Below are 20,552 nucleotides of genomic sequence, written 5' to 3' on the forward strand. Positions count from 1 at the left end.
TCAATAATCTATTTCCATAGGTATACTAAAGCGGGAAAAACATATGTAATAAATAATGCAAACACTTAATCCAGTTAACACGCGGTTCACCGAAGACCCCTAATCTATCAATCACTATAGAACACAACCGGGTAAGCCACCGGACCTTCCGTGTATTATTTAAATCCGAAGATAGCAGAGAAAATGGAAAATACCTGAAGTCTAAAGGATCGGAAAACGAATTGAGCTTTCATAGATAGAGGGATTTGCATGAAAAATTAACGGCCCGGATACCCGGGGAACGAAACTCATGTTCTGAGGTAAAAATTGGAAATTTAAAGGAGTATTGAATCCGTTTGTTATTTCGCTTCGAGCTATTTTCGTTGCGCTAATTAGTGTTAACGATTGAAACGGAATCAATTTAGTTTCAACTTTTTTTGGATTAAAATTGAAAAAAAGTCGCTTAAAATTTGTAACTGTAGCTGTGTAATGATGACGAGACAGTTGGTTAATATTAATAATAGATTATAGGCTTGTTACTAGAAAAATAATTGCAATTTTTCAAGTGAAACTTCTTACACGCGTTGAGAGTAAATTTTCAAGGTCACGTCATGGATTAAGGCAACAATTTTGGTATATTTGAATCTTGCCAAAGAAGTTTCACTTCTGACACGTGTGCTCAGCATATATTTTATATTTTGGAGTAGGTATGTATGTTCCACATACCTACATATTAATACGACATGAAACGTTTTTTGTACATGACAACTTCAAATCCACGTATATTTCTAATCCAAAGGAAGCCTATGAAACAATTCTAGAAAATAATTCAAGTAAAAATGTAAACGAAATCACTTCCAGAGCCAGATTAAGACGCGCCCAACAACAAAGTTCGGGAAAACAACCGAAGACTTTTTTAGCGGATCGGCAATCAGCATAAATCTGAATAAACGATAACTAATTTCTTACAAGCCTATTGACTTTCGAGATTACGGATAACACTGCTCTGATAATCTTTATGGCTTTCCGCTACGTTTTTGATTTTGTAGAATATTGTAATTATTTTCTGATCTTATATTTTTTATGTAATGATAGAAAACAATTGTTTAAGGAAAACAAGGATAAATTGTATAGAAAAACAATTAAGCTGATTAAAATGTAGGATACGATTACGTAAATATTTAACATGGAAAATATTTTACTTCGGATACAATATCACAGTTTAAATGTTTGAACGTGACGAAATTTATAAGCTAAGCTTTCTAGTCTTTCTTACTTTCTGCTACTAGAAATCGGGTTTAAAGTATGGTCAAAAACGAAAATTACGTTTTACATAAATTGAAAACATTCAAACATACAAAAATGACGGCCGCGAACGGCAAATAAATGTCGTACCATAAGTCGACGACTAAAACCATCAATGATTTCAATATGGTATAGAAAATTAAAAGCTTCACAAAACAGTGTAATTCGAGATGTTTTAGAATTCCAGGGTATTGAATATCGCTTTGAATTTGGGATCTAAAAGAATTGTGTCACAGGTCCTTTACAAGGCTGAGTTATTCTCTTGCCTAAATAATTGAAAGGAATCTTGAGTTCTTAGTAAATACTTAATACCTATACCGGCATTTTGTTAGGTGTAGGTGTTTTATAGAAACGGTTGGATAATAAATTCTAGAAAGAACTATTTTCAGCTTGGTTTAATTTTAAATAACGCGTATTCTGTATTTTGATACCTCATTAAATTTGTACAGACTTTCGTATAAATAAACTATAATTCATAATTTTTTTTTTTTTTATGTATAAGTCGGCAAACGAGCTTGCGCGTCACCGTACAGAAAGCGATGATTGGCGCCGCCCATGAACAACCACAGACTCTGGAGTATTGTGGTTGCGTTGCCGGCCTTTGAGGGAGGAATACGCTCTCTTCTTAAAGTATTCTAAATTATAGACCTTTAAATTATAGACCATAATATGTATAAACGTTTTTATTTAAATTCACTTTTATATTTCGCTAAAATCGTAATATGGGTTCTTTCTAGGTAACTTCTTTTTGTGTAAATTACGCAATTGATCGACATGTAAATCATAAATTATTACATTAGGTAAGTTTAATAAGAAGACAAAAAATCGTATTATGTACTATTCCCACCAAACTAATCAAATTAACCTAATTCTGGTAGTTCTGAATCAAAACCTCTCTTCTTTATTTTAGTACTTGTGAGTACATACAAAATTCTTCCAACATTTTCACCATAATCTATATCAAATAAAATACTTATTACTTACATTAGTCAAAAACGGCGCATTATCATTGATATCCGTCAGCTCCAGTATAACCTCGGTAGTGGACCTCAAGCTATCTGACCCCAATCTGCCCCCATGGTCAGCAGCCATGATGAGGATCTGCCATCTTGTGAAACCAGAAGGCTGATCTCTGTCCAACGGTTTTGTTAACCGAAGGCAGCCATCATTGTCTATTTGGAGGAATTCTTTTTGCTCATGTTTGACTAAAGAGTAGACTATGTTTTGGGGCTCGTTCCTGTCGAGGTCTGGGTCGTATGCTTCTACCTGTGATGGTTTAAAATTGTAATTAGTGTATAAATTTGCAAAGATTGTAAAATCTTGGCATGCATTGCCGAGTTAGCATCATACATTTATTCAAAAGTGTGATATTTTTATCTAGATATGCATTAGTAATAATCAATAAATAAATAAATATTTTTTTCTTTCAAAATATGTGAACAAATAATTTTATTCGTATTGTGTCCATCTAAGAATAGCTTTTTAGTAAAAAAATGCTTTATAAATTATTAGGAAATAAATGTTATACAAAATGTAATGCTCGTTATTTATCAATCATACCACGCAACACAAGTGAACTTTGATGAATGCTTTCGAGTAGGTGTGTTTTGCTTTCTGCGACACATTTTATTTTAGAATAAATAATTGCCCAATTTTACCTTAACTATGCAGCCTTCATACAATTTCTCTTCTTCTATCGTCCTAGTATAATTGGCCAGGAAAACAGGCGGATTATCGTTCAAATTCTCGATTTTGATGAGTACTTTGGCATAATCTTCATACAGACCATCAAAGGCCCTTACATCCAGGCTGTAGCTGGTTATATTTTCGTAATCAAGCTCGTTGTTAACACGAATTTCACCAGTGAAATTACGTATTACGAACGCATCGTACGTGTTACCAGCTACTATACTGTAGGTTACCACGGATGCTGTGAATATAATAAAAAATAATACTATATTATGTAAAGAAAAACTTCAAAAAATGCCATGGAAATTTCGAATATTATTTGCCCGTAAAGTTGTATCATATAAATTGTACATCGTTTCAAAGTAACAATATCAATTTTATCATGAATTAACGATACAAACATTTAATTAATTTGTTTTTGTTAAGGATAACGGGATAATCCTACCTCATTCACAACTGATGTAAGCTATTCTTTTCATGTTGAAATAGGATGTTCAACATGTAAAGCAAATCTAGGAAAAGCAATTTGTAACAAAGAAAACAAGTGTTTCGTTTTCCTCAACTTAAGAGTAATGTAAAAAGCTTACCCGTATCAATATCCAAAGCAGTAACTTGCGTGACGAGTTCATTAATGTTAGCATTCTCAGCGATGGACTCGGCGACATACGTGTCTTGTGTGAAATGTGGAGGATTATCGTTTTTATCAGCTATCTCTATAAGGAACACTTGCTGCCCGGCGTTATGTTTACCCGGGATAAGTGCTGATTCTGAATTGTCAGTCGCGATAATTTTGATGTTATAGAAACTCCTTTCTTCTCTGTCAAACATTTTTAGGGTGGTTATGTTGCCAGTTAAGCTGTCTATAGCGAAAGGATCTGAAGGGTCGCCAAGTTCGTAAGAGACTTGGTTGTTCGCTGAAGTACCGTCAGCGTCGAATGCTCGGACTTGCATTACTGGTGTTCCAGGTGGTTCGTTTTCTAAAACACTCCCAGATCTGATCTCACTGAATATGGGAATGTTGTCGTTGACGTCTTCTACTTCTATTTGAATTATGGTCTCAGCGGCTAGCTTGTAATTGTTCTGGAATAGATTGGTTTATTGAAATGTGTACTACGTAGGCATAAATTGATAAGTGCGCGTAATTATAAGACATGCATTTACCCGCTACAATAGTGATGTGATTTTATTTTTCATTACAAATTCGATCAGTGGTAGTTGTTAAGAAAGAAAATTAACTCTATAAATCTTCTCTTTAACAATTACAATATATGTACATAAATATAAAAAAAACCTCAAAATTAACGTGTTTAGTCAAAGTCTAAGTCAAAAATATATTCTCCTTACCTGTATTCTTACAGTCAACGTGTAATCTGTTATTTTCTCGTAATCCAAATGATTACCAAGTTTAATATACGCTGAGTCAGCTTCTGGTTCCAGCACGAATGTGTGCCATTTGTTTGTTTGTTCCGTTTGACCCATCACCAGTTCAAATTGAAGTTTCTTCTCTTCTGGTATATTTGATCTGAATAGGAAATATCATTCATTTAGAAAATTGTTTTCAATGTTTGATGAAATAAGAAATACTTATGAGAATTTGTATGGAAAAGAATAAAGATATAATCGTAACCAGAATAATGAAATAATTCTGAACCTGAGAAATATATTCTTGAGTATTACCGATCGTTAAAATATCTCATAATAAAAACTTATATATACTAAAAATCTATTCAAACTATAATAATAACTAGCTTGAAGTATAATAATTTGCATTTTCGTTCAAATATAAAAGATTAAACGAACTTCCATCCACAAAGTAAGTCTACAAAGAAAGCACATCAAACTCAAACACAATAAAAGATTCGGTAAAGATATCAAGTTTAATCCGAGCAAATTGAATTCAAATACTTACACCGCCCTCACTGTGGCTATCGGAGTATTGAAGTCTGCGTAATTTTCTTTTAATCTTATCGGCTCATCAGGAACTTCTATGAAAGACGGGCTTTTCTTGTTAGACTCCACGACTTGGATGTCTAAAGTGATCGAACTTTGTTGCGGTTCTGCTCCCATGTCCTTGACTATGGCGCTCAATTTGAATTTGTAGCCGGGTGGTTTCTAAAAATGATCAGTAACATTTATTAGCCGCAAGGAATCTAAATCAATAAACGATTATAACTAAATAGTTTAAGTCGATTAAATTAATTGAATAGTATGTCAAAATTCTAATAATTTATGGCTATTAATATTCGTATTTAAATAACGCTTAAGTAAAAGGGCAATGTGACATTTGAAAGGGTGATATTAAAAGTTAAATATAGTAGATTATACAAATAGGTAATAGAACAATCTAAAAATCATTAAATAACTAATACATCACTTACATCGATTGTTTTGTTCAGGAATATAACACCGTTATCGTGATCTATATAGAAATACGCCTGGTCAGGGGAATTTGAGTCTAAATCGTATTGCACTATGGAATTGTTTCCATCATCAATGTCCGTAGCCGATATCCTCATCACCTCACGGCCGCTTGGCAAATCTTGTGGTACTGATTCTGAGTACGACTGTATGGAAAATACATAAAATATTAGTATTAAAACTTCTCTCAAACTCAGCAGATAAATATTATGTTGTTACATAACTTCCTTCACGTCCTCTGTTAGATAAAAAAAACATGGTTAAATCGTGTCCACACAACGTGTTTTAGCCTAAAATCAATATATTATACCTTAGTTCTTTCTCTCCATTAACATCGACATGTCCTACGCAAAGCATGCTCAAGCTTAAGAGAAAGTTTCCGAAAATAATCAATAATCGTGCAGTGTGATAAAATGCGACTATGGGGAAAGAGCAGCCTAGCTAAAGAAAACACATCAACTACGAATGTGCAAAAAAAGGTGAATCAGATAAACACACATATAAAATGATTACCAATATCGCCTTGAGTGGCGGCTTACGATCCTAAATCAGACATGCAGCAACATGCAAGTAGAAATAGATGTTTTTTTAAATAAACTCGATTGTTATCATGACTTTAAAACCGATTCTAAAAACTTCACAAACTACGTTAGCGATGGTAACAATCGATTGTTAGTAATTAAAATTCAAGTGTAAAAAGTTTAAGTCTTTGTGCGAAACGCTTTCTCTCATTTTGTGGAATTCATTGTTCTTAAGACAAACCTTCCAAACATCTCCACGGAAGACCTTCGAAAAACAGGCAAGTGTTAATAAAGTCTGCGCCACGGTTTGAGGCTAATGAACGAATGCAGAGTTAGTCACAGTTAACGAATGATGCAATGTAAAAGTAATAAATAATACACATAATATTCACAAGTTCATACCTCTTAAGTATCTAGCTTACATAAATCCTAAAAGACACAACATAAGTATTAACAAGAAAGATGATGATTTGTCGTGCTTAATAGCAGTTGTATTCAATTGTTCAGTGCGTCGAGCAGTTACGTCTGCAGTGGGTATAATTCATACCTTAAGTTTGACAGGATATATTTCAACACCAAAGGTACTTACGACTTTGTCGAAGACTGGCTGGTTATCATTGATGTCTTCGATGAGGATTTTAATGGTACAAGCATCATCGAGCTGAGGATGTCCATTGTCACTGGCTCGAACTGTAATGTAGGCTTCTTTCTCGCGGGACGGCTCGTCATGATCAAAAATCTGAAGAACACGTGTCAATTAAATGGCGCAAATGTTTATTTTAAAATACCCACCTTTATTCCTCGCTCAAGCTCTGCGGCTTTCAAAATTTCAAGAAACGACAAATTGAAATGAAATATCAAATGTACGAAAATAGTTCAATTCAAAAACAATGGGGACAAAAGAATCTGACAAATTATATGGAGATTAATTTTTCATTTTACATTCATTTTAATGAATAGGGATATTTTCATTGAAATAATGGGAGTCACAAAAATACTGACATCTGCAGTGGTGATTTCTCCAGTTTTTGGGTTGACATGGAATCTTTCTTTTTCTCCTGGTGTTGACACAAATTTGTATGTCACTGTGCCACCCATATCTGGGGGATCTCGATCATCTGCATGGACCTAGAAACAAACATTAGTTAAATAACTTCTTTAATTACTTTTAAAAAAAACATCTTCACAATTTTAATATTAAGCTTTTAGCACACCCCGGACACTCCATACAAAATTATCGTTTTGACAGTCACACTAGAGACTGCAAATGTGTGTGTTAACGCTTTATGGTTGGCACATTTGTGACTAGCGTAAAAAAAAATTCGCGTTTTTCTGATGAAATACATCCGTAAACAGCACAATACCTAACCATTTTCTACGAAAAACGATAATCACAAATCCAAAATAATAAAATTGCTTTAAGTCAATTTGATTAATGTTGTCAATCTTCGTTGCGTACCGTCCTTGCAGAAAAATGTGGCCCATTTTAATCACGATCGCGCGGGGTGAGGTAAGTGTTTAATTTTGGCGGGAGGCGGAGAGTGTCCGTTCTGTAGCGTTTAGCTACTATTATGTATTCTGTGCTTTTAGCTTCAAATTAATATTTGGAATATTTTCCACAATCTTTTAAAACACGTAATAACTTCATACTCACGGTAAAGACATACGTCCCAGGCGGTTGCTCTTCCTTCAGTGTGGGTTTGTAGTTTAAACATTCCGTGAACAAGGGCTTGTGGTTGTCCTTCACAGCAAGCTTGGGCGATGTCGCCGGAATAAACTGAAAACCCAGTCGGGTGTGCAACTCCGAAGAAATTATTATGGTATTCATAATTATTTCTTTACACATATTTAAATTAAACAGTAATATCTATATAACAGAAACTCAAAAGCTACCAAAAACTAGGTAACTTTCAAATAAAACTGATCTACACATCTATAGCATGCAACATATAAGTTCTTATTTCCATAAATACATTTATACGTGTCAAGAATTTACCTTACGATATTCCTTCGGTTTATCAAGAGGAAATTAATTATGAGTTATTTGTAGGCACAGAGAAATGGAATATGATTTAACTTACAGTTAAGAAGATTACTTACATCAATCCACGTGAGGCATAATGAAATCATTTAAGTATGCGTGTAATTGAACATACGACTCATGCAATTACTATACGAATAGATTAAAAATAAGCCAAAATCAAGATGAAATCTAAAGGGAAAAAGCTTCGAGGGCTAATCGAAATAGGGATTGTATTGTAAATGTTGATGATGAATTAGATTTTGATGGATTAAATGAGGGTTACTTACGGCCGACGTGTGCAATGGCAGATACCCGTCCAGATGTCGCGAGTGCCGTAACCTCGTCACGTGGTGTGATGGATGATCTCTGACTGCGGGCAAAAAAAAGGTTATATGAGCTTTTTTTTAATGTTCAAGCCAACCAGGAGCATAACTTTTCTTGGACCAAACATTTCACGAAGAAAGCTTACAATGTGACTGTTCAAACCATGTTCTAAATATTCAACTTATAAAATTAAATTAAATAAATGAAACCAATGAAACTTGTTTATCTCATAGTTCGAGCAAGTCTCAAACAGGCCACAACAAGGCCACTGCAATTTTACTCCGTTCCGCAATTTATCTCAAGTCAAAAAGCTACACTTAACTAGATAAGTTAAATAGGACAGAAGGGTCGAATACTTATTTAATTTATATTCAAACGTTTAAATACTTGTTTTCGCTAGTTTCAAACTATAAAATTTATTTTTACTTTTAAACGTAAAAAGGCAATTTTGAAAAGTTTGGGTTTGTATATTTCACACAAATGTTTTGTATGCAAAGTTTAAGAATTCCCTATCATAAAAATTTTGTGTGAGACGACACCGCCTACATCACTTATGTTCCACTCAACATACGCCATGTGGCGTATGTTGAGTGGTTTTTTTAATGGTTTTAAAGTGAAACGAATCAAATATGCCTTCGTGTGTGTTACGATATTGCACAAATAATACAAATAATACGGAAAAGTGCAAAGGAATAACTTTCATCGGTAAGTACCTAACTAGATAATAATTTTTAAAACTTAGTTAGAGCAAAAAAATGGCGCACAGATTTTGTTCGTGGTGTCTCCTCCATACGTAGTAATATTATCTCAATGGTACTACAATGGTTTATGAATTATTAGTTAATGTATACAAGCCAGCAAGAAGTTATACCTATAAAGGTATTCCACATTAACCCGTGTACCTCGCACTCTATTCTTGATAACGTAAATGTAATTTACGGGAACAATAACAATATTTAACGAGCCAAGGTATGTGTAATTTGTGCTAGAATTGTAATAGACTTTACAGTGGAACGACTGGCGAAATTTCACTGTACAAATGTTCTGAATATTTCCGTATTTATTGGTACACGTATTGCGATATGAATTTTTGGTATTTTATCTTTGTAATGCTGTTATTATTTTAGAACGTTTAATGTGTTCTATGGTTTTGAATTTAGTTAAACTATAAGAATGTAGCTTATGAAAATTTTGTTAAATGTTATCTACATATTATGTGTACCTACCTAACCTATGATTACTTTTTGTCAGAATCTTTACTCTTTCGAAATATTTTTTAGGACAGCTAATTCGTTGTTTTGTTCATTAATAGTTCATAATATTTGCCATAATTCACGATAGAAGCGTATATTTCTATTTGCTTTCGTTCGTACAGCAGATAGTTTTGTTCAGTGTTAAAATGCATGAATATGGGAACGAAATAACTTTCGCGAACTGCACTAGTTTGACTCGTGCCGAAAACAGGGACAAACAAATCAATACAATAACTTTAATATGAAAAGTTTAAACAATTGATTAATAGTTTTAATGATGTGTCAAATTATATAAACGGTTGTGAAAATGAAATGAAATGAAAAATAAATATTTACTTTTTAGTCTAACGGTTGTGAAAATGAAATGAAATATAAAATATATTTACTTTTTAGTCTATTGTGAGATTTCAATGATATCTGCTAGATGTCCTGCATCTATGTTATTAATACCTAGTTAAATATTATATTAAAAATTAATACAAATAATTAATAAACGAATTTAAATTCACTTATTATTAAATAGTTCTGGATAAGTACAATCATTTCCAAAAGTTTTTTTCCATTAATTGTTATTTATAACCATGTGTATAAACAGCCTTAACTCTACACAAAAATAGAGGAGACTGTGACGTCACAACAAACAATACAACCGAATATTGGATATAGGTGTCCCATATCCGTTTCCAACGCAATCAAATGATCCTATTGCTTCGTTTACTGAAGGCACAATAATTCATCTTTCGTACATCTATTGTATAATAAATGTCATGTATGAAATATGAGATATGTTTACATCTGCAGTAATGGTGCCTTTTTGACGAACTTGTAAATGTTCGTGTAGAATTTTCTTGTTGAGAAAATATTGTGATAATGGAAAATACAATTAACCTATAGAAACCACGTGCCTTGCACAAAAAGTGAAATCGAAAAATCCCTTGTGGGATGAGGCGTGTGTCATTTCTTCAAATTATAAAAGAACTAAGGCATCGTATTCACTTAGAAAACCTTTTTTTGATATTTTCACACGTTAAACAAAGAGGAGTCGTAAAGTGCTCAATGAACCAATATCTTATACACCCGTAATATAATAGAAATTAGAATTGACGAGCAAAATTGAGTACTTAATATAATATTGCATTAATGTATTAGAATATACGCGTAAGCACACTCAAAGGTAGAAAACGTCTTTGATCTATAAGCCTTACATTGCTCCACAATCTTAAATTGAAAGTTCAAACACAAAGGGCCTCCATGTTCCGCTGCGTTATTGTATTTTGTATTCCATTATCGATATTAATAGATTTTTAATCAAAGAAGCGGTTATCTGATTTCTGTTCCTGGAATCTAAAACATAAGTAATGTGATTTTAAATTATATTCGATAATCCTGACAATAAACTTTTATTTACAGCAACGAAAACGAATAAATATTTCAAATAAATGTTGCAATGATTTTTATTATAAATTACATTTATTAATGTTTCGTCGAATATCAAAATAAACAAAAGCACACTACAGAATTTTTCTTTCGCGGTCTTTATATTTGAACGTGGAACGCTGAATAAAATTAAATAAAAAATGTGGAAGCATTTTTTTTTTTCACAATAATTCTTACTGGCCAGTATCTAGATACCGAGAACGAAAGGTTGTTTATTATTTTGAATACTTTTATCACAGATAATATAATACTATACTAGTATTGATATGATCCGTCGTAATTTCATAATTAATTTAATATTTACATACGTTCTTACGTTTAAAGAAAAATGTAAATATCGAATTAATTAATATACTTATAGAAGAAATTACGTTGGTAATTAATGCAGAGTTCCTTAAATGTTACTTAAAGTTCAATCTCGAATATATTATACCCCAGAGAACAATTACGAAGTCAATGTTTTGCTTTCAGCGTGTGTGTTAAGACATATAGCGTGAAATATTAAGCTTACGTAATTGTTTTAATGTTTTCTTTCACATTATTTTCATCCGCCTTCAAAAAAAGAAGAATCTCTATTATTATCTAGTACCTATTTACTTTTTGGGTTTGTAACCTCAAAACTTTCGTCTGGGTGAACCGCTTTTGATGATTGCTTTTTTTATTGAAGTAAAACTTCTTTAGGCGCGACTAGGGAGTAACTCAGATTTTTTTTCTGACGGAAGTAACGCTTACTGAAGTCTGTGTAGTTTCCGCCATTTAAAAATAATAATTCTGATTGGTTGTAAGTATATGTCATATACTACACGCTTCTTGACTTATACGCCAGCTAGTGGCAAATATCATAATCAATTAGGATTATTTATTTTCAAATTTTCAAACGGATCAATTGTGAATAGCAAAGTGAATGAAAAATTCAACAGTTTTAAAAACATTATTTTAAATTGCAAAATTTTTTGAAAATCTCTAAATATACTTGTTTATTTATTACTTTTAAAATAAGTAAATTAAAAATAAAAATAAACATGTTGCGGATTATAATCAATCTATTTTAAATATTGCTGAAGACAAAGTAGTATCCATAGCAACAGATATGTATATAGGTTGTCATTCAGTTGAACAAGAAGCATATGTACGCCAACAATTTCATAAAATGTCAGTTATTGATACAGGAGGATCGCCTTATGAAATCATATTAGTTCTTAACAAATTTTACATTATTACAACCAATATTGATGTATCTGATGGCTTAGCCAACGGTTGTGTTGGAAAGTTAGTGTATATTGAACGTGATGACAGTGATAACATCATACGCTTATGGCTTGAGTTTCCTGGTAAGATAGGAGAGAAAATTAGGAAAAAAGCTGCCCATCATATTCAAACTCTAAACATTAGTAGAACAGCAGTCCCAATTTTACGAAGATCGTCATCTGTACCAATGAATAGAAATAAGACAATATTTGCAAAGAGAAATCACTTTCCATTAGTATCTGCTTGTGCGCTTACAATACATAAGTCTCAAGGTGGTACTTTTGATCAAATCCTTTATGAATACAATAAAAGTCACAGTCAGCAGCTGTTATATGTAGCATTATCACGAGTAACTGATATAAATGGATTGTTCATTGACTCAAACACCGATGACAACAAATTTTATCATGGAAGAAAGCGTCCAGGGGGAATAGTTGATTTACAGTGTGAATTGTAAAGACTTTCAAATTCTCGCCTAATAACACAACAGGAAGAATTATATAACCTTGTAAATGAGAGTAACATTACACTATTTTCCTTCAACTGCCAAAGTTTACGTGCTCATGTTTCTGATCTGAATGATAAAGTATTAAAAAGGTCCACATTGCTGTTATTTTCCGAAACTTGGATGAAAAATGACGAACAAATTCTTATTGAAAATTTTTATTGCGTTACCCAATACAAACGACCCAACTCAACTGCTGGTGGAGTAGCTGTATATCATTCATCTACAGATACACTGAACAATGTAACACCAATTCAAAATATTTCACCAACTATATTATCACAAATTTCAGATGAGGTTTCACAAATTGGTGACATCGCCTTGGTTCGATGTGTTAATACGAATGACCAACCTGTGATTATCGTTGTTATTTATATTTCTACGAATACTAGCCTGACAAAATATATCATAAAATTTATTCATCAGCAATTACTTCACTTCACAATTGAAGGTTCTCGACTTTTAAATAGTAATTATCATGAATTACCGATGATTCTAACTGGAGATTTTAATGTTAATTTTCGCTCTCAGGAATCTCAGCCGTTAATTGATTTTTTAGAAGAAAAATTTGATTTATCTATGAATACTTCTCGACTTCATTCAACAACGCGTTTCGGTACAACGATAGATGCTGTATTTTCAAGAAAAGTAGCAAATTTAGAGAGTAAAATTTATGTTTCACATTATAGTTACCACAAACCTATAATTTCGTACGTAAGAAATTATGATGACATTCAATTACCTGTTTCGAATGAATAATATTAATATAACATTTAAATAATCTTTGTAAAGCACATGAATAATAAATATAATTAAATTATAATATAATATTTATTTATTTAAGTTAATATTTAATCATTTCAGTGATATATGTCGTCAACGCCAAAGAAGTTTTACTTCAATCGCGCGTAAAGGTTACACGCACACACTTTTTTTGTAAGTTGAACCAGTTTAAAATTAGTTTAGTTCTGACAATTTGGAGTCGATTAAATTTATTCATGATATTTTAGCACGTTTTCACGTATGTATAGATCTAGAAAAACTTGATACAGGAGCGCAAACACATTTATTTGTAACAACAAAGAGGCACAGACATTCGACGTCAATTTCACTGGCCACTTCACGGATCCATATCAAATTACGGGCCACACAAACGTCGAGAAGTATGTCATATGTGTGTGTAATAAAACCGATATTGGCAGACAAAGCGTTTACGAAACCTAGCTTTTTCCCCAGTTCCTTTGTTAGGCTTCTTTCGGAAAGGGCTGGGTGTAGACTAATTTGAATATTCAAGTGTGGGTGGATGTCGATGGCCTATGAGAACGTTTGTGCCCGTGTATTTGTTTCTTTAAATGTGATATGGAAAGAAATTTTTATAACTGACAATTTTTATATTTTGGTATTTAAGGTCTTAAATATGAAAATAACAATCGTGCTAAACAAATTTGTTTTTAGGGTTCTGTAGTTTAAAAATGTTTTCATATTATTGGCTGTAGGCAACCGTAGGAAGGATTATCAATTTAAGTTTACAGTAAGTATCTATAAGCTATTTCCAATATATGTATTTCATATTTTACAGTTTTACAAAGCATTTCCTCTGTATTAAATATCCATTTTACCAAAAAATTAAACGTTTACACGTAAAAATGGCGGTACAATCAAAGGGCCACTTTAATGAAGGGTCGCTTGAAATCGACAGGCACTCATCTATTGTGTCAACACTCTTGACACTTCGGTCGAAAAATAAAGCGAAACGGTTGGTAAAAATACTTTGTGTCTTTTATTTTGGGAGGTTAGAGCGTTTAACGCGAAATGGACTTGTATTTTTTTATTGTAGGTACCTACGTTAATTTTCAGTGGTAGGTACTTTAGTATTTTTTTTAATGATGGAAATAGTAGTAGAGGTTAGAAATTCAAGAGTTTTTAACGGATTTTAAACGCCATTTATTCATTAAGTACTCAATTCCGACTTTTGCAATAGTCTTCCCGTGACCACGTTGTAAAGATAATTTACGTTGCTGTCATATTATGATATGCAAAAGCGTTTACATAGCTATCTAACTTGCACTTCCCTTATAAAAAGGTACCATAATGTTAAACATGATAAGGGCAAAGTTGAAGACATCTCACAAAGATAACGCCCACACTGCTATCCCCTCATTGATTTTGCATCAGGACTATTTGGTGCGTATACAATGAGTTATTTATAATAAAATGTGTAGGAAAAACGTTTTGTTTAGAGCATATTTCTGGTTGTTTGCATGTTTATCATTTTTTGTTATTAAATATTACGTCACTAGTTACCTAAATAGAATATAATGCTGGAAAAGTGCTCGACGAAACACCTTGCATTTGAAAGGTACTTACATATCTTGAAACTTGAAAAAAAAAATCCTTTTATTAATTCGTAAAAAATTACCCAAATAAAAAAAATACTGGTTTTAGAATAAGGTCCTTTTTATTTAGAGCAATTAACGCCTGGCATAGTAATTTTATCAATTAGACAATGCAAAAGAATACAATACACGAGATAGAAGCATCAAAATAAGGAAATTTAAGTAAAAGTAGAATAACAAATGCGATTTGCAGGATTTGACTACATTTCCTTTGATATTGTGCATAGAAACATATTTCACACGGTCAAAAGGTCAGCTCAATGGATGCAATTTCCTTACAAAATTCTCTACGACAATGAGATTTGTTATTATCTGCTACTGATCTCTGAAGCGTTTGCTGCATGAAAGGTGGTGAAACTGATATTTCAATTCAAGCTTAATAATTTTTATGCAATTATAGGTATATAACTATTTTGAAAATAGTTGTCTACCAGGTAAAGAGACATAATTAGATAATGTAGGACACAGGAGTGCTAATTTATTTTTTAACCATTAAAAGGTCACATCATAATTATTGAAAACTGTATATATATTGTCATAAATTATAGCACCGGTGTTTTCCATGGTGATTACTTATAAGTTATAAATAACATTGGGTATTCCATATTACAAAAAAGTATTAGGTCTTTACGAATTTTCATCTAAAATGCAACACTTTTATAGGATAGTATAATTATTTTAATAACGTTACTTATCTATGAATATCCTCTGAATAGAAGTAAAACACGGAGAAACGCTCGCAATAAACACTAGCATTGCAAAATTGCAAAACGCATGCATATTATTATGAATTTCTAGAAATTGTAGTCATACATTTTAATTTAGAAACTAACCAAATACAAAGACCGTATCGCTGCGAACATGTAAATTACCCACTTTATACACCCAAACCGGGCCAATTAACTCATTCAAAGAAGTTTCCAGAAACAAATTATTATAAGCACTATGAAGAACAAAGACAATTATAGTGCACGAAAAACGAAAGAAAGCGCAAGAATCAACATACATTTACATCATCACTAACTAGATTGTATTGTGTCGTGTTTATTTAGTATGCAAAAAGTTTTCAGCACAAACTCATCCGATTAAGAGAAAGACAAACGTTGTCTCATTTACCCTTTCTCTTGTTAATACAGCGTATTTTAATTAAGCCTTAAATTAATTGAAGCAAAAGTAGCTAGGTGCTCCGAACACTGTACCAATTTCTTAAGGGGTCAAGACCTAATTTTCATTTAGAATTTACTCACTTTGAAATTATCGTCGGTTTAAATGACAAATGACAGAGATAGCATCGAAAAAGCGAATGGCTTATAAAAAAGTCATCAAAATTTCACTCATCTTAAAAATGTCCACGTTAAATCATTCAGAACTTTCGGCAATAAACAAAACATTCTACACGCGAGACGTATGATTAAAGTAGGAACGTGCGAGATAATTACCTTGAGAAATAAAGGTTTTTATGGCTAGCTTTGTTCAAAGAAATATAGACTCTAGTATTAAAGTATAGGGTTGTTTTCAGATGTGTGGGTACGTCGAAATGTAGCAGGTTAATGAACGCATGTAGTGATAATATTACGCGCTAGTTGGAGTCACGTTGCGTAGTGCCTTATTGGATTTCTTGTCAATTTTACGGCAAAGGTGACTAGTTTATTCACAATAGCTATGAGTTACGTGTTTAATTTCGCCTATGTTATGTTTACTATTCTATCAAAGCGCCAAAATTAAGAGATTAGATATTATTATATAAATTTTCATAGAATATAAAAATTTCGATCAGGGATACGCACCCAAGTTTTCTGCCAATCCGGGGCGATTAAATATTGTTATTATTGGTACCATTTTATTCCGCTGGAAGCTTATGAACTTCATCAAACGTTTCATATTTAAATATGCAGAAATTCCATACTGTTTTTACAGCCACGAATGATATTGAATATAAATGCAATGAAGAGTGGCCTGGCAGAGATTATTTAGGATTAAGCAGGCATATATTTTGTTATCGAAAGCTTTGGCGGTGACATATTAAATCGATAACATAGTTTATGAATAAATCTAAATATTGATTTAAATTCCTTGCGGCTCAAATATCTTTTTTTTTTCCTTGTTTCAATAGTTGTAAACAGCTGTAGCTGTATCTCAGTAATGTTTTACTAAACACAAATATTTTGCTTCCCTTTTATTTACAAATCGTACAAAAACAATTCGCGAGACAATCATCGGGCACAAAAAGCTCAAATAGCGTACCTTAAGATAAATTGTTTTAGGATTGGTAAAAGCGGTTTCTTCATAGGCCTAATTAATTTGTCGCAGTCGGGAAAAGACTGGGAAAGATTTATCAACCCACGGCGAAGTAAATGTTAATATTGTTTTATAAGGCATTTTAATTGTGTAACAGTTGCGTGCGTTTGTTATGTCTGAGATAAGGAACGGTTGCAACATTAAACGTGATAACTTTTTATTTAGAGAGATTTTAATCAAAATGACTAGAGTACGTGGTTTTGTGAATACAGGCAGATACTTTTGATTTCAAGTCATAACCATCGCTATTTATTTTTTTTTTTATTTATTTTATTTCACCTTACCACCACCAATATAATATTACAAAGTAACAATTTTAGTCTTTGAAAACACAGTATTATCAACATAGATTCGTAGGTATAAAAGGCACGAGATAAACTTTGTGACATACAAAATATGCTTGTTCTTAGAGTATAAATACTGAAATTACATACAAAAAAAAAATGCCATAAATCAATTAAATGCTTAACTCATATATAATTAAGCTATATTATTTTCCGGGAAATTTAAACTGGAAATTATATAGAGATGTTAAAGCCAGCATTATTTAAATGAAGCAATAGTTGCTGGATATAATTTACTATAGTAAAGTTTTGCAACTAACAGTAATAAGTTATGTTTGCACCTGTATTCATAATATCTAACAAACAATGGAAAACAATTTTATACCAAGAGATATTTCAAAAAACAAATACCAATTGAAAAAACAAAAATGCGTGTGTAAATATAAAACAATTTCGATTACTGAGTCCATGAATACAAAAAAGGTAATCATTTAGGTGTTACCACACTTCCCTTGTTCCCATGGACGTCCCAGTTCGCCGCCCATCGATGGTCACGGGTCGTTGTTTGCGAGGGAAAGTGTTATTTGTATGTGTGTATATGAGCTGTCAATGTGTGATTCATCAACGTATTTGTGCATGTGTTGGGTGTTAATGTGTATTATCACTATGAATTATCAGTGTGTGTGTATGTGTGTGTGTGTGTGTGTGTGTGTGAATCATCATTAGGAATGTTTCTTTTTAAGTAGGTTAGTATTCAGATGTAAGACAACATTCGGTTTAAATACCTAACAATTAATTTTTCATTTGTAGCATTAAAATAATATATGAAATAAAGAATCGAAAAGTAGATTATGAGGTGGAATTTGAAACCGCGTCTTGTCGCGTAGCTGCGTAGCGATAATATATATATCGCTTGAGTTCGGCCAAGCATTTTTCGAATAAAAATTTTTTTGAAACTTTCTGAAAAACAACAGGCCTTAACGACAAATCTTACTTCTTTCATTGAAGGAAAGAATATCTTTCGCAAGTGCTTAATGCATTAACACTGTGCCTAATGAAATCAAGGTATAAAAAGGGTCAAAAGCAAGATGACTAAGTCTTAAAGAATTGAAAAGGGTATCAATTTGGCTCAACGAAATAAATGAACGAGGGATCTTAAATTCATAGAAAATATAACCTAAATTTCAGATACCAAAATTCTTAAAAGAATTGATTGCCAATAGTCCACAGATATACATAAAAACGTTCAATATACAGTATGAAATATCCTGATGCCTAGGAAACTTCGTATAGCAGACAATACATTTGTAAACTCGGCTTTTATTTGCCTCGTAGCAATAAAACTCCCAACAATTTACAACCCATCAACAAATCGCTCAAGGAGCAAGCCAAAGCTAACGTAACAGCTAATAAGGAATAATTTATGAACCTTTACGGCCATTAATAAATGACTTCATAAATTCCACTGACATAAGTTTGACAGAGATTTGTGTTAAGCTAATGGCGTTTAGTACAATCGGAATTTTAAGTGTTCGACGTCTTTTATGATAATTTTCTGAATATAGCAGGATTATTGTATATTTATTAACGTCCCACTCCTATATTGAAATGTATTTTTAATATAGGGTGGGATGAGCTACGAATAGTAACGAAGTTTTACAATTTAAAATTTACTGTAAGAAACTGATCAGTCTTACAATATTTTGTTATAGATAGGTACATATATTTGTATTAAAACAAAGATAAAATATGTGGGTATTATTATTAATAGAACTACAATAACTATAAGTGATACTAATTTTAAACTCCGAAACATATTTCTTATGTCTTGTGTCTAGCGTATGCATTCCTATCGAAACGAACTACATAATTTGAAAAGCAGTTAACAGACAATAATCTATTTTTAACAGATACACAAAACTTCTAAGTACGTATTCCTATTATACTAATACAATCAAACTTACTATTACTAAAGAAGAAACAACAAACATTAGAGAGAAAATGTTTTTAAAAGACCATTATTTCGTTAAGATTTTCCAACTGCAACTCAATATTAGCTCCATAATGAGTCGAACACAGACCATTACGGAATAACGAAGATAAATCGAACACTGTTTAATGGTAATGAAAACAAAATGGACACACGAAAACGCTATCCCAGTAGTTTTAATTAAAGCTTCTGAACCTGCATCCTACATGTGTGATACTTAATTAACTGTAATTGCAACTATGTAAGGTGGACTTTGTTATAACATTTTAAATTTAGATAGCTCCGAAAGTTAATAATTGGTTTAATTAGCGTTCTATGTGGAATGAAAACGTAATTTGAATTTGTTGCAATGTTAAATATTTCAATACGTTTTGACCAATTTGGTGTAGTGTTTAAGTGAGCTCTTAATGTTGCATTAAATGAACGGTTTTTATTTTGTTTCTGGGATAATTTTTGCCATACTTTATACGGTAGAGTTTTGAATATTGAGTTAGTCCGTTAAAGATTACCTACTGGTATTTTGATGGAAAGCAATTTGTTTTAAGCCTTTAATTTTTCTCCTTTTTATCCTCAATTTAATACGATTATGTTTACCGATCAAATCTCGATTATAATCTCTTCAAAAATTCCATTAACACCCCCAACAATAGTTACCTTGTATTACGCAATTTGCCAATAATTATAAATTAGGATTAGGTGAGCACAAAGTTCACCCTTGTTAATAAGTAACACGCAAGGGGCTAAGATAATCCTTGCTCTTAATGGATCCCCAGTAGACCTGTTAAATCGTTCTCACGTAAACACTAACTAATTAATAGACTATGAGTACTTGGGACTTCGATATCAAATTCGAGGAAATCGATGGATTAGCGTCAGGCTACG

The 20,552-nt window shown here is 32.2% G+C and overlaps 1 protein-coding gene across 1 annotated transcript in view; it reads right to left on the minus strand.

The window, feature by feature from the left end:
* Positions 1 to 20,552, minus strand: part of shg (DE-cadherin) — a 171,342-nt gene that overhangs the window by 28,765 nt on the left and 122,025 nt on the right. Inside the window, exons 2-11 of the mRNA XM_090113456.1 lie at positions 8,223 to 8,305; positions 7,567 to 7,689; positions 6,915 to 7,040; positions 6,502 to 6,651; positions 5,352 to 5,537; positions 4,883 to 5,085; positions 4,318 to 4,495; positions 3,561 to 4,053; positions 2,943 to 3,214; positions 2,269 to 2,550 (exon numbers count right to left, since the gene is read on the minus strand). Coding sequence (XP_089969582.1) covers positions 2,269 to 2,550; positions 2,943 to 3,214; positions 3,561 to 4,053; positions 4,318 to 4,495; positions 4,883 to 5,085; positions 5,352 to 5,537; positions 6,502 to 6,651; positions 6,915 to 7,040; positions 7,567 to 7,689; positions 8,223 to 8,305 — 2,096 coding nt within the window. The remainder of the gene's footprint in view (positions 1 to 2,268; positions 2,551 to 2,942; positions 3,215 to 3,560; positions 4,054 to 4,317; positions 4,496 to 4,882; positions 5,086 to 5,351; positions 5,538 to 6,501; positions 6,652 to 6,914; positions 7,041 to 7,566; positions 7,690 to 8,222; positions 8,306 to 20,552) is intronic.

This window comes from Colias eurytheme, chromosome 20 (assembly GCF_061535395.1).
Source record: "Colias eurytheme isolate Ceu_HAF_F1 chromosome 20, ilColEury1 Martin Lab GWU primary, whole genome shotgun sequence".
Lineage (NCBI taxonomy): Eukaryota > Metazoa > Arthropoda > Insecta > Lepidoptera > Pieridae > Colias > Colias eurytheme.